The sequence below is a fragment of the Aulonocara stuartgranti genome (assembly GCF_965226115.1).
Source record: "Aulonocara stuartgranti genome assembly, chromosome: 9".
In the NCBI taxonomy this organism is placed as follows: Eukaryota; Metazoa; Chordata; class Actinopteri; order Cichliformes; family Cichlidae; genus Aulonocara; species Aulonocara stuartgranti.
Window position 1 is genome coordinate 24624370 of NC_138960.1, and position 15919 is coordinate 24640288.

Genomic DNA, 15919 nt, shown 5'->3' on the forward strand with positions numbered 1-15919 from the left:
AGAACTGCAGCTCACAGGGGACACAATGAGGATCAGTGTTGTCACATTCCCCACAATCACAGTTAACATCACCGACAGCAAGAAGCCCAGCTTTCCTAACACTCACACTCTTGCCAAAGAATTGTGGACCCCGATAACATAACTTAAGTGGGCAGGACAAACAAATGGATCCTTTGCATCTTCCTCTCAGACAGTAATTTCTTTCTAGAACAAGATTACATATAATTGCCCGAGGGGAATCAAAATATTTAAATTGATAGGTGTTGACAGATTATAAATAAGGGGGGGAGCATCACTTACCGCCACTGAGCAGCTTCATAACCAGCCACAGCTCATCCTTTACCACAAAGGAGGTGTAATAAGACACAATGTTGGGGTGGTGGCACTGGCTCATGGCCTGAATCTCTTTCTGTTAAAGGAAGAAAAATGAAATATATGTTAATCTGCTAACACACACACACACACACACACACACACTTCATTAAAATGGCTTGAAATTTTCAGAGCCAAAAGGTTCTATACCGATGATTTGAAGAGCAAGAAAAACATTTTTAGAGCTCTTAACAGAGTTGTCAGCTCTAAAATGAGCTATCATAAGACTCAATACATCTTACTTGTGATTTCATCTCAAAAACAAAACCAAAACAAATAGAGCCTAATAGCTAATTATAATAACTTCACTTCATCCAAAAAGGATGAGAAAAGCTTGAACAGTCACGACAAATACATTGATGCTGCTGCTATTCTTTCAATTTAGCGTGATCCTTAAAATTTTAATGATGTCAGTATTCACAAGAGACACAGGCACAGTCAGTGTAATGCACATCCCTGCAAAGATTAAAAACAAAAGACAACGCAGTCTGTACTCAGCCTTTTATACAGCTTTAAAGCTGTGTGTGTGTGTGTGTGTGTGTGTGTGTGTGTGTGTGTGTGTGTAAAGAAGGGAGCTGAGGTAATGCTGGCACAGAGGTCTAATCCATCACTTCAGCACCAGTCCCAAATTCATTCGAGGACAGACAAGCTTCCTCAGAGGAATAAAATCTGTCCGACTTTGCGGGTGGAACCACTGATTCACGCAGGTTTTGAAGGCTCGGCAAGTGAATGAACCTGTAGCTGCAGAGCCACCGCAACTTATTTCTTATTAACCACTCGAGCAGAAGAGTGTCAGGAGACCACCAACCACTTTTAAAATCCTTTTAGTTTTAAGTTAAATAGTGCCAAAATGATCAGCTGCCAGTTGTTCATCTGTTGATATCGGCTTTCACAACAGCTGATAAAGGCAAGAGAAACACCATTCAACCCTGGTATGAGTGTTGAGTAAATAATAAAAATCACAAAAAGTTTGGTTTGTGTCCAAAAAAGAAATAAAAAGAAATTTAAGCATTTTATATTATATTATATTTTTAATTTGGTTGGTTTATCAAGCGACAGCTCAAACCTTTGCTAAAGTTTCTGTACTGTGTGCAAAATGGAAGACAACCCTCAGTTTTAACTTAATATTATAGTCTTTGAGTATTACAAAGTTAAAGCCCATCATTAAAGCAGAGGTTTGTGACACGGCTTGATAATAAAGTAAGTAAGTAAAATAATTCCGTTGTTGTGTGCAAACAGAAATAATGTGTGCTTTCTGCAGAACGCTGAATAGCCACGTTGAAGGAAAAAAAACCCTTGGTGATTGGCTAATAATTTTGATTCAGAATAGACACCATTTCATCTGAACATATAGTATAAACAAGTATAAACATATTATTAGTATAAATATACTGTTGATACAAAAGGTGCAAACAACGTTTTAAGATGATTTGGGGTTTTATCAAAAATTACGACATTAGGGTATTGGGTTGATAGGTTGCTCCCCCCCTCGTAAGGTGCTTAAAGGAGAAGCCTTAACACTCAAGCTAAGGTATCAATCAATAGATGCCTGTGAGCCAAAGAGTAAGCAATCAAAGTCAAATATTCAATCAGCATAAATGCTTAGCTACACAATGTGCATTAGCAGCAGCAAGCATCTGCTGCAGAGTCATCACTATTGACTCTGGGTCCTTCAGTTAGTGCCTAAGAATTGCTGGGGTTGGTGAGCGATGCCGTGTTGTCCTTAGAAGTCAAAAAGAGGGTTAAGAAGGTGAAGTGACATAATAATAAGGGAGTCTACAGGCGTGCATCAAAGTGACTGGACCACAAAAATTATGTTATGTTTAAATGCACACAGAGTGTAAAGGGTAGTAGTACCCAAGTTTCCCAGAAAATAAATAAATAAACAAGGAAAAAAGATACTGAGAAACCTCACAGATGTTTTGAGTTTACTAACCAACAGGTGAGCCCACATACCCACACTTGGCTTCTTAAACTAAGTTATATTTGATCATCAAGCAGCTGAATAAATTTAAGTCTGTCAATGAAAGTGAACCATGCGAGTCGTCTTCCCCATCAGGGTGAGACAGGCTCTCCCTCCCTCTTCTTTGCTCTGTGGACCAGGCAGGGTAACCCCAGCAGAGAAAAACAATGAGATAACAGGGGATATATGGTACTCGGGCAGTTGGCAGTTCTCATCTTTTCCAGCAGACGATGTGAGAAAGGGAGACTCTTTGTTGTGAGGATTAGGTGGCTGTAAACCCATTCTGCAGCAATGATCCTGGAAATGCTCTCATGACACAAAACACAATTTTTATATTTTTAACTGTGCAACCTTCAATACTTGATGCTCACTCGTTGTGTTTTGTCTTAAAAGTAGTTCAAGTATCTTCCAAATACTTTACCTGCATAAACTACAATGTCCTTGACTTTGTACTTTATGCAACAGGTGAAATTCTTCTTCAATCCTCTTAATAAAAGGAACTTGGTCAAAACATTAAACCTAAATTGAGCAATGTAGTCACTGTGCTAACCATTAACTGTTGTCAGACATTTTTTTTGATAGACCTCATTGTCATCCACATGTTCTATATGCTTTTTGTTGAGGGATTACTGAAGCTGAAATCATAAAAATTGCAAAACTACTTCCTCCAACCAGTCTTTCCCCTGGCCTTTGTTGGGTGTTACGATGACTTCATGCCAGCGCATAGAGCCGTTTCATTCAGTGCATCTAACCTGCAAAGCACACAGCTGACACACCTCTGCACAACAAATAAGTTCACCTGGACCAGATTACAATTATAATTTTAATATCTAAGCCATTGAAGAAATTAGAAGAAGCACCTTCGGTATCCTAAATAGGACAAAATGTCGAATCAACTACACTAATGACCATCTGTGTGATATTCATAAGCTGCATGAGTATGTACATTAGCTTATATGTAATAAATGATTCATCTCCTCAGAGACCCCTCACTTCCTGGCTTAATGCTACTGACAGAATCCTGGTGCCACTGCAAAAACTGTCATCTTTACTGTCATTGTTTGATTGGCTACTGTTCACGGGTTGGGTAGCGTTATGCTTAAATGATTACAGTTAAACAAAAAGCTCAGGGTCAGAGCTTGGGCAGCACAGCGGCATGTCTTGGTAAAATGTGGGCGGGGAAAAAATAAATAGCGTTTTGTGTATATATGTGTATGAAACATCCAGAGAGGCAGCAGAGGACAGAAGCTGCAGGCTTGTAAATGACACCAAAACACACTTAGTCACTCTGTTTTTATTACATAATTATTTTGGTACAAACATTAACCTGGTAGTGTGGCACTGTGTTGGGATTTACTCACTTAACAGAAAATTCGCCTGCATTTGTCCTTAATTTTGAACACGACATGCGCTCTTCAACACTACAGAAAGATTATATTATGACAACAACAAAAATTCTCATATTTCAGGTTTGTTTTTCCTTTTAAAATCTTTCAATAAGAGACTGCCCGGGGTCTTTCCCTGACTCACAATGGGCCTCCGGGAGGTACAACTGCTCTGCATGTAGTTAAGGTTATCTTACACCCACTGGCTACTTCATTACCTCGGCCATATTGACATGATAGCATCACACTGTTGCTGTAGACTTCTTGGCTACAGAGCCATGATGTGAATCTCCTGTTCCACCACATCCCAAAGGTGCTCTGCTGCACTGAGGTCTGGTGACTGCAGAGGCCATTTGAATACAGTGAACTCACTGCCATGTTCAAGAAAACAGTTTGAGATTATTTGAGCTTATCCTGTGGCACATTAGCACACTTGATGCAGCCATCAGAAAGTGGGTACACAAAGTATACCCACAAAGGCTTGGACATAGTTAGCTATAACACTTCTATTGATCACCAGGGTGGTCTTCTCCTGCTACAGCCCATTTCCAAGGTTTGCCATGTGTTGTGTTCAGAGATGCGCTGCTGCATACCTTGGTTGTAACAAGTGGTTATTCAAGTTGCTGCCGCCTTCCTATCAGGTCAAAGCAGAGTTGCATTGCTCTGAGTGGCTGATTACATATTTGCATTAACATGCAGTTGAACAGAGATCTTTTAAAGTGGCCAGTGAGTGCAAGTCTGCGTACTTTCCTGATATTTGTTAAACAAAAATTTATTTAATTCTTAATTAAATTAAGTCCAACTTGGCTAAAACAGTTTAATTTCAATACTGGTGATTTTCCTTTGACGGAAGAATAAAACTGCTGCTCTCCTTAACTGAAATTATACTGTTTATATATAGAGCAATAATAGCAGCGGTTGCCAATTACACATCATTTTTCTAAACCACGAGTGGGTAAAATAGGGAAGCAAAGATGCTCTTTAAAATGACCTTGTGACACAAGTGATGCAACATGAAAGGAAGTGACACCGACCTCGTCTCTCCATCTTGTGATGGGTCTAAAAATTTGCAATGACGCCAGGCTGATCACCAGCTTGTGCCTTCGAAATAAGTTTACATTTTCCAGGAAACAGAGTACCACTTCACGCCACTTAGATTTTCTCTATATAAGGAATGATCTATTCAGTATCTGCAGTATCCGATGGCCTTGAAACGGAGCAAAAAATAAATGAGCTATTGTCCCCAACTGAATACAGTGGTGGCTCACAAACTGGTGCCACAGAAACACACTGATGGCAGACACACAGAGAAGCCACTATAGAAGCAATGTTTACGTCATTATCAGCGACTCTGGACCTTACACACACGCACATTCACTGTGACTCGATGTCACTACAGCGTGCACACACAACTACTGCAAATCTAAGGCAAAATATACCAAAAATCAGTCTTTGTCATCTAGTTCTCAGAAATGGTTCAATTTAGACTGCTTGTTGTCAGAAATACCAATTTTTAATTTTTGGAATTTATATTTTTTAACACCTCTAAAATATCGATCACAGGTCGTAATGAGCAAAACGGAGTTTAAACATCTTTAAAAGCTGAAAACTCATCCACACAGCATAAAATGAGCTACTACCTCAACAGGAAGACGTTCATCTCTTTAAAAGCAGTAACAATTATAAACTTCAGGGCCTTCTACATCTAGAGTGTAAAGGAAGAATTTCAAACGCTTGTTGCATCCTAATTTAAAGCAGCTCTTTCACAGAGTAAATCCTTTAACTGGGCACCCAGCTGGATGTGGAGCTAGGGGAGAAACTGTAGGCAGGAAATCCGATCTTGCTGTATTCCATGTGACTGCCTGCTCTGAGAATCCGGGAGCAACACTCCCCTGATTCATCCTCCAGAATTTCGAGGGCTAGCAGGGGGATAGGATCCTTTTCAGGTTGTATTGCAAGTGAGCTAACAGCAATCTCTTATCGTGATCTTCTATGCACACATATAGGTTTACACAATATTCATTTCCCACAGGTTTTTTTCCCCCCACAGAGTCTTGGATGAGTAGCAGAGCAGACTTCTGGTCTATACATCAGCTCATTTATCACCTGAAAGACCTGAAATCTGGAGTGTGTGTGCACGCTCTGTAAAAACATTACTGACAGTTAATACACAGTTTGGCCTAGATTGTGTCCAAGCCAAGTAGTGTGCTATTAAAAAGCCCTGCTTTGAAATAGGAGAACTGTCAGCAAACCATCTTCCTGTTATGAAGTGGGAAACAAAGGTAAAAAGAAGACAAATACATAAGCTGCGTGAGAAACTTCTTTTCATCAACAAAGCCAGAACAGGAGCCACGAGCAAGAATCCTATTTTTTTTCCTCCCCCCTCTCTGCAGAGGAACTTCGTTAATCACTCTACCTTTCCCGTTAAAATCTGAACCACAAGTCATAAAGCAAATGTTCAGAGCGGCAGCAAACGATTGTATTGAAGGCTCCAATACAGCCCTGAGGAAGATGTCCCGTGGTGGTCTAATAGTTTCCTGGCAGTATAAGTGGAGTCCTCCTTCAGAGAACAATCAGAATAGTGTTTGAAGTGACAGGGATGATTGGAGGAGGGCTCGGAGAAAACGAGTAATGAAAAGCAGAGGTGGAACTAACTCCATCCACATGTACAGATCACAGAGACAAAGCCCTAAATGAAATCTTGTGCTGTAAGGGAGTAGCTGGCCTTTGATCACACATGAAAGGTAACAAGGTCACAAAAATGTTCAGTCTGACATACATTTAATTAGCAGTGTCATGTGTCTTACCAGGAGTTCGTCCATGCTGGTCTGGCACTTCTCCAGGTTGATGCGTTTAATAGCCACCTTCTCCTTGCGTGGTATACAGTAGGCTGCTTGAACCACAGCTGTGGCCCCACTCCCTGAAACGCACAAGAAAACAAGTTATTAATACCTTGATCGGTCATTCTTTCAAAGGTGGGTCATAGTTCATCTCCCCGGCAATGTTTTTCAGCCTCTCCCGACGGATGGTGGCGTTTTCCAAAAGTTATATGTGCCCTGAAAACTTCCAACAGAAGACATCAAAGAGAAATCCTAATCACCGTTTGATACACATCAGCCATCTCCTTTTTATTTTAAGCTCCTTCCAGATGTCTGAACTCTTTACCCCGACTCTAACGGTGATTCAAGCCACTCAGTGGAGGAAACTGTCCTATAGTAACTTTTATTTGGGATTTCATTGGTTTTGTGATTGATTTGTTTTTGTTTTTCTGTTATTGCTTCCTCAATGCACTGTCATACACAGGTTTTGATGTCTTTATCTTCTGTGTTAAGCACATAGAGTTTATATGTAATGAAATAACCGATATATATATCCATGACAGAGCCTTCACCGCCTGAGGACGAACCAAAAATGTGGCTCCATCACTCCATTAGACTCGCTGCCTCTGATTTTCAGTCCAGTTCTTATGTAATTTGGCAAACCTCAGCCTTTTCTCCATTACATTTCCTTAATAATGGCTTCTTGACTTCCACCCATCCACTGAGACCATTTCTGATGAGGCTTTTAATGCTGTTTTATGCTCGTCAAACTGTTATCTTTGGCATTTTTTCATAGATTAACTAAAGAAATAAGCCGTTTTTGTGACAGGCTGCTAGTAACAAAGCGTCTAAAGATAGTTTAAATTGGTTCTTGGTGAAGTTGTCCGTTACGTGTAAACACTGGTTAATCCTTTGAGTTAGGTGACTTTTTAATGGTTAAATTACTCACAGTAGAGTATTAATTATCTTTATCATTTATTTATTGTTTTTATATAAAGTATAAAGATATAAAGACTGGACCGAAAATGAACTACTGCTGAAGACCACTTTGAAAACTACAAGAAAATCTGGTTCCTTGGAAGCAAAATAAAAAGAAATAGAACGGTGGCTCAAGCCTTTTGCACAGCACATCCAAAATTCACGGCTACCGCAGGATAATAGACATAACTTTTATCTGTTACCTCAAATTCCTTCAGAGTTCAAGAAGGTTAAACCGTGTTATACTCCGACATGTCATCCAAATTCTCTTTGGTACGGCTTAACTGTTTTTTTCATCAATTATGAATCCGCTCATGCAGATCCTCTCTCATGAAGCAGGCTTGATCGGAGCCAGTGACTGCTTGACCTTACATATCCTTAAGAGCTTCATCCCTGACAAGTCCCTTTTTTTCCTCTCCCTCTTTTTTTTTTTTAACATTGCTCTATTACTGAAGTGAAAAACCAGGGCTTACAGAGCAGAAACTCTAGCTGGCAATACACAACATTTTCAGTGTAATGCATACGTTAAACCCTTAAATCTGTTTAGCCTACTACTAATCTGATGCACAATAAAACAAAAAATGTAGATTGCAATCTGAATAAAGTTTATGGCAAATTAAACACAAGTGGGTGATCATTATCTTGAATAACATGATACTTTAGGACTAAAAGCATGTAAATGTTCCCCTGTATAGTGCGCAGTAATTTCACTGCCCCCTCACTGCTCTCATTTAGCACCAAGCACGCGCAAACAAGGTTGCTTCCACAAGATCTCTCATGTATAAGTGACGCCTGCCAATGCAAGTAGCACATTCTCCTCTTGCAACAGGCTTTGGTAAGTGAAGGAGTTAGTGGTGAGTTGGCCCACTCCCCCAGTATGCTTTTTCTAACCTCTAGTGCCCTCATATTAAGCTATGCCCAAATATTAACAAAGTCCTCATTGTTTGGAGTTTTCATTGAGACTGTTGTTTATAGAAGTTTAAAAAGGGGGCATATTACAGGAAAAAACCCCAACTCTTTTCAAATTAAAAACTAATGCTCTCCCTAATGACATGACAGACATGAAGTTAACATAATCCAGCTGTTTTTGTTCAAGATATCTGCGTATTTTCAAGCTCTGTACAGGATAAAATGGCAAAATCTGTGTATCCCAATTTATCCTGTACAAGTTTCTGTCATAATTAATGTATCTGCCTTCTTCAAACCAACAACGCAAGGTGGAGCAAAGGATGTGGTGACTGAAAAGGACAAAAGAAAAAAGCGATTCCAGCTGATGACTACTTATCAAATTATTGCAACTCCAATAAAATGTTCCCATCAAATGTTAATCTGTTACCTGCAAACATTAGAAAGTTACAATATATGTTTTCTCTGTATTTTAAACAACAGTGGCACAGAGGAAATATTGCTAACTAAAAGTGCTTGTCCTCTCCCCACCTCTTTCGCTGCCACCCCTCCATCCCTCTACAGCAGCGCTCACTGATCTTGAATACACAAAATATGAAATCCTACTTCCTACAGGGTGGGTGCGATCTATTAATTGTAACCTCTTCATAATGTGCGGTTGTCCTTGCACAACTCTGCACCGTCCAAGTAATCATGGATCACTCCACCGTTGAACGCTGTAGGGGTGGCTGAACAGTGCTGTAAATGTATCCTCCAGCCCCTCCCGACCCCTCCACTCCCTGCACCAATACCAAACAAACCTCTGGAGGCTGGCCAGTGATGGGAGTTCAGCCCCTGGCAGAACCACAGAGAGACAGTTTCCCTGTACACAGTGGAGTGTAAATTCCTCCACACAAACAAATAGTGAGTCGTCAGGGGTGGCTGGACAGGCTGAAGAGCATGTGTGTGGAGAGCATGGAAAAGGGGAAGGCTGTTGGGTAAACAGCAGGCGCGGTCAAAGGGTACCAAGAGCCACCAGGACATGTAGTCCAATTTATCAGCTGCTATTTGCAACTCCCCCACCTTAGCACAAAGTTTCACAGAGCAGGCGTGTGTCTGCTACGTGTTCATTTAAAGGATTTTTAAATACCTCATCTTTTAGTTTCTAAAAAAAAAAACCCATAAATTAAGTAAATATACTATGATGCACACAGAGGGAAATGCATTAGGTAAAAGCCAGCAAGCTAATAACAATTTGAGAAGAAGTCTGACCTTATTATGACTCACTGAATACAGCCAAGTCAAAAAAAGAAAAAATCCAGATCTTACAAAATAAGCCTCAGTCACATCACCGTCATTCTTACAGACAGCACATCATCACCAACCTTTCTCCCCGAATGAGAGAGAGCACACAAAAGAGCCATACTCACAAAAGGCAAGCACTGCAGTAGTGCCAGGGCTTTGAAGCATCTAATCTACTAAGCAGTCTGGCACAGATACAAAGGCTGCAGATATAAAGCAGTAGTTTTTCTTCTTCTTCTGTCCCCCCCCCTTTTTGTGCATTAATTAATAAATAAATGAATCAACTTTATTTACTGTCAAACCACATAAATGAAAACAAATACTTCAAAAGTTCTGGCTCAGATTTTTATTTTTTTTTCTATTTCCAGCAGCACAACAACAACGACGACGACGACATTTTGCTTGTTCTGGAAATTGATGGCAAAATTAAATTCATATATTAAGTTAATTCATTAGGCGAAATCAAATGAAGACGATCCAGCCGGCAGCTGAAAATGTGACATGTTGACATGGTGTTACGCTACCTTGGTTATTTCTATGTGTTTTCATACGCATATAGATTTAATAGAAATCAAGATTTTCAGGTGTTGTTTTTATCTTTTTGTCTGAACTGTAGCCAAAACATCTAAAGAAATGACTGTATGAACGCAGTTAGAGTGGGGATACTTCTTCCTGGTTTCCAGTAATTAAGATCTATAATTACCCAAGTGCTGAGTCAAGAGGAAGCATCCCTACAGATTTTGCATATACCAAAGGGTCCATTTACTGTCTGAAGCTGTCTGAGTCTTAATTACCATCAGAGGGAAGTTTAAGATCATTCATCACATTTAGTTTTAAAACACTGTATGTGCAACAACCCGCTTGCCTCCAAATAGCAAGTACAGCTGCATACAGCGTGAAAACAACTTGTGTAAGAGAAGCATCTTTGGAGAAGGAAAAAAAAGAAGAAGAAGAAAGTGTTTTCAGTAAGCATGTTTCCTCAAAACAAGTTGAGTTTGGCATGGCAGCATTATACTATAACCCTGTTATTTGTGAAAGACACATCAAAGTTTATAGATTTTTTTTTTTGGGGGCAACAGCATTTACCATTTGAGTCTAAATACTGTAATGAGGGTTTAATGAGAGCCAACATACAGATCATGGGGTCAGAATTTTTGTAGTTTTGCCACTAAACAAACAATGGCCAATTGAAAAGCAGACTTTCAGCTTTAATTCGAGGGGTTTTTACAAATGTTTTGTTTTAACTGTTTAGGAATTACACCCATTTATATGTACAGTCCACCATTTTCAGAGGCACGACTAGTTTCGTGATTACCTGAGGCCCATTTCCTTAATATCTGAAGTGGATGCAAAGTGTTGAGTTTTATCTAATAGCCTTTCACTGCAATTTTAAATATGAAGCCCAAAGAGATGTCAATGTAAGTGAAGGAGGCCAGTCATTAGACTGAAAAATCATAATAAACTTATCAGACAGCAAAACCAGTGGCCAAGGCTTGAAAGAGCACAGAAGACAACTAAAGTGCATGATGACAGAATTATTTCCATGGTTAAGAAAAATAACTTCATAACGTCTAACAAAGTCAAGAACATGCTCAAGGAAGTAGGAGTAACATTGTCAAGGTCTAAATTCAAGTGATGGAATGTAAATACAGAGTGTTAAACAACAAGGTGCAAAGCACAGGTTACAGTCAAGGACTAATCTGTCCTTTGCCAGAAAACATCTTAAAGAGTTTGCACAGTCCTTAAAAAAGTCCAATTTAATCTTTGGACAGATGAAATGAAGGTTAACAATATAACTGGATGGGAAAAGTATCAAGAAGTAGAGAAACAGCTCACGATCTGAAGTATACCACATCATCTGTCAAACATAATGGAGGCAATGTTATGGCTCAGGCACGTATGGCTGGCAGTGGAACGGGTCGGTAGTGTTTATTGATGATGTGACTGCTCCCAGAAGCAGCAGGATGAATTGCGAAGCATACAGGGCGACGTTCTCAGCTCAAATGCTGCAAAATCGATCAGAAAGCACTTCACAGTGCAAAAGCGACCCGAGAGTTTCTCAGGGTAAAGAAACGAGCACGAGCAGGTCAGTCGCCTGATTTCAACCCAACAGAGCACTCTGCTCAGTTGTTAAATATACAACTGAATGTGGAAAGACCAAAAAACAAGCAGCAACTGAGGAAATGCAGCATTGGATGCCGTCCATAGTTTTTAGCCTTTGGGAAGTGATTGACTGCAAAGGATTTTCATCCAAGTATTAAAAGCAATTTTTAAACATACAATTATGTTATTCTGTCCATGAAAGTGCAAAAAGTCAATTCAAAATGTTTTCCAGATGGATGATGTTTTTGTGGTTTCTTATTCTCACCTGTACCTATGCGTTCTCTGTAAAACTCGATGACATACAAAATAATCCAGCTTGTATGCAAGAATACTTTATGTCACGAAATAAGGCCTGAGTCAATGTCTCCCCTTTTCAGCTGTGGCCTGCAATGTGACAGCGGCTCTCTCACCATATCTTTCCTGCTCTCACCAGGCCATTTCAGTGCCTGACGTCAGTTGTCTTTTATTACATTTCTTCTGCATACCTGGCTGACATTCCACAAGTTATTCAAAGGTACAACGAGAAATGTCACACATGACTAGAAACTGCACCGGTCCAGCACTTACAGCCTTTTAGTGCATATTCCTCTTCCATGTTCATCTTCCAGCTTGAACTACTTTAAAAACTAAATCTTAAAGCCTTAAAATGGCATTAAATTACAGATATCTTAGCCTGAGGTTGGATCCTGTTGTGGTATCTACTGAAGGTTTTTTTAAAGCCATCTAAGGGACAGAGCAAGCATTAGGGAGGAAACATGGTTGCTGGTGGATACAAACACTGGAAGCAGAAAGTTTCCAGTCTAGATTTGCCAACATGAATGATCCAAATTATGATCCAGGATCGGAGAGAGAGCTGTATTATTTTCCTATGGACCATGTCCAGTATGATCCAATCCTTAACAGAGGGAGAGAGTGGGTGTGAACCATGTAATCGCAAGTCCTCTTTCCCCAGGGAAGTTACAGAAAACAATAGCTTCGATGGGCACGCTGTGTATACAGAGCCATCCTCGACGCAGGAGCCTCTCAGCCGAGCAGAGAGCTGTGCAGCATCTCCATGAAAAGAGACCATTTATACAGTATCTATGCAACACTTTCTGCTAGGATGAGGACTAGAGGAGGGTTCAGAGGGGAGCCGGGCTTGCTCCTGCTCTTATCTGCAGTAGTAATTTAGCTCCACTAATGAATACCTGAGCGCTACAAACTAAAGAAAAGCCAAGCCAATTGGTCCGTCTATTGAAAGTCCATCAGCAGCGAAGAAGTCAGCGTCTATTTTATTAAATTAAAAAGAAAGTGAGATGAGGTTCTTAAAGAAAAAGGCCTGTGATTTTCCATTTTCAACCTTGTAATTGCAATAGCAAGTCGCTTTGGTTTTGTCTCAAAACAAACAACCTTAAGATTTAAGTTGGTGTCATGAGGATTTTTCTGTATTTCCTGCCTGACGTTTTATGAAACAAATGATAAAGAAGACACTCAGCAAGTTATTTCACAATGACATGAAAACGTATATGTAACTCCCGAGGGCAAGACTGTGTGACTTTGCTTTAATGTGATTCCCACTTGTGCTAAGAACATAAGAAGTCTTTAAGAGCGTAATCGTGGACTAAAGAAGAACATACAAGCTTTGAGAATAGAAAGGGAAATTTAGCTTTTTTAAAAGAAACCAATAGCTCTTCTCATGGTTGGTCTCAAGAGAGGAAATTGCAGCATCTTAGATCTTTCCTTCAACTTTTAAAAGAGAAAGAGAGAGAGAGGGGACTGTAATTTTGAAGCTGAGGAGGAACAGGAATATTCTTGTTTAAAGTGTGAGCCCGAGGATGCAGCCTCACACGGATGGTTATCTCCTTAAACTCGATGACATGCAAAGTAAACCAGCATGTTCAGATTTAAGGGGCACAACCTGAAAATAATCTGAGGGGACAAAACTAAGGCTCACTGTACAACCGCTTTCTGAGGCCAAGTTAATAATCGGTTCAACAATGAAACAGTCTCACTAGTTTCAAACTTTTGTGAGCAATTTTGTGTTAAAAACACTTCATAGGAAAATACAGCAGAGCTGATTGCTGTACAAGAAGGGCTTTATCTTTGTGGGCATGCCAAATTTCAGGGCGTTATCTTGCGTGGTGACCCGGTACAAATTTTCCAAGAAACTGGAGAGGGCACAACTGGGTCAAAGTTAATTTCAGCTCTTTTAAAAATACACAAAAGGGTGCTTTAGGGCTTGTAAAATTGACCCTCTGTAAACATACAGATTCCCTGTAGAGGAAGCATGCACTGCCTGGGCAAAAGTGAACCAGAGGCACAAATGAACCAGTCTGGGGGAACAATACTTTGCTTATATTCTTCACACTCTTCTCCTCACCTTCTCCCTTTGAGATTTTTTTTTTTTTTTTTTTTTTAAACAAAGCCAGCCCAAAGGTAGGACAGGTCATCTATTTGTGGGGCTGGACTTTTCATAACTACACAAGTGAAAGCTCCTCATTAAGTCATCCTCTTAACGCTGCAAGGAAAGGTGAAACAAGCCTCCAGGAATTTTTTTTTTTTAAACTTTAGAATAGTATCAGAGGAACAAGAGCAAATATTAAAAGATTATTGCTTATGTTAGCCATGAGATTAGTATTGTGAAGCCCTCTAATACTGATTGGTCCTCAGTAAACGCTCTTGCAGTGAATTGACCCAACTTTGAGGACTACAGCCTGCAAATTCTGCCCTGTCATCATTATTATTATTTTATGCATTTTTTTTATTTATTTTTTTGAGGAGGGGGGCTTTTAGCTCCTGTGTTTAGTGTATTACAAAATGAGATAGGAGTGAATAATAACACAGTGGGTTTAAGTTTTAGCCTAGCTACAGTATCTTTACATGGGTTACTTTTAGTTGCCCCACCCCCTCCAAAAAATAACTTTGTCACTTCTATTAAAAAAGAAATAAATAAATCCTGCAGGTTAAATGTGACACAATTAATACTATTGCTATCCACAGATACGGCGTCCTCTAGCTAAAGTCCATTTATGAAAGTATCAAGCTAGCTGTTCACATGTATGAAGAGCTGCTCAATGAAAGCAGTTATTTTCCAGAACGTAGACTATAACGTTATTAACGTTCGTTTACGACTTCGTCATAGCCCCAGCGGACGGGGTCATCGCTCTCGGGGGAGGCATTCCTCTGACTGCCCAAGTCACAACACCGCCCGGCTAGAATTGGCCAATTTACCAAAGGCGAAGAACTCAACGCAGCTCAGGAGAAGGAGGATGCCTTCTTTCTGTTCGGTTAACATCTGAATGGTACGAGCTTGTGTTCATCGTCCTAACCCCTGCGTTCAGAGAGAGCTCACGGGGAAATTCAAACTGACGGTTTACACGTAGCTAACAAGCTAAGGATCACATACCAATCACCTCGTGTAGCTCGTAATCATCTTTGTTGATGGACCAGGGTTGGGAGCTCAGGTCCTCCGACATGGCTGAGGGATCCGCTGGGGCAGGACTCTCTGTGTGTAGAAAGGTGGTGAATCCAAAAAGCGGGCGTAAAAATTAGTCAAAGTAATCCAAACAGGACTAACAAGAGCGACACTTCCCCTTCTTTGCGAATCCTGCAGCACTCCTGTCATTCCCAAAGTTTGACACTAGCCTAGCAGCCCCGCCTACCGCATTCCTACTGAGAAAATGTGACCCTTCCTGGCGGACATATTGAGTGTGGCACACTATCGACGCTGAGTGCTGCGGTTCGGAAAACTGCCGAAACAAGCCGAGTGCTTCCGCCACACTTTTAATGGCGGATCCCACGCGACATCGCCCCAGAGTGTGCCCTTACAGGTTTAGGTTCAACTTATTACCTCAATATAAACCACTTCTTTTCCACTAAAATTAGCACATTATGCTTCTACTGATTCATCATATAATATAGTTTGAATGGCGTACAATGTGAAAACATCAAACCACCAAGCTAGGCAACTGAAACACCTGACAGGGAAAAGTCAGGGATTAACATTCTCAAAGAGCAGTCTGTGAGAGGAGGCATGTTTCTCCAGCAAGAGCCTGCCTCTGATTGGACAGAACCACGTATACTGCTTTCTGATTGGGTGTTCGTGCGTTTACTGTAAAGCGTAGACCACAGTT

At 40.3% G+C, this 15919-nt stretch overlaps 1 protein-coding gene across 1 annotated transcript in view; it reads right to left on the bottom strand.

Annotated features, from left to right (window-relative positions):
- oxsr1b (oxidative stress responsive kinase 1b) overlaps positions 1-15563 on the bottom strand; it is a 43889-nt gene extending 28326 nt beyond the window's left edge. Inside the window, exons 1-3 of the mRNA XM_082545742.1 lie at positions 15193-15563; positions 6528-6640; positions 301-409 (exon numbers count right to left, since the gene is read on the bottom strand). Of these exons, the coding sequence (XP_082401868.1) occupies positions 301-409; positions 6528-6640; positions 15193-15262 (292 nt within the window). The 5' untranslated portion in view covers positions 15263-15563. The remainder of the gene's footprint in view (positions 1-300; positions 410-6527; positions 6641-15192) is intronic.
- Between the last annotated feature and the right edge of the window lie 356 nt (positions 15564-15919).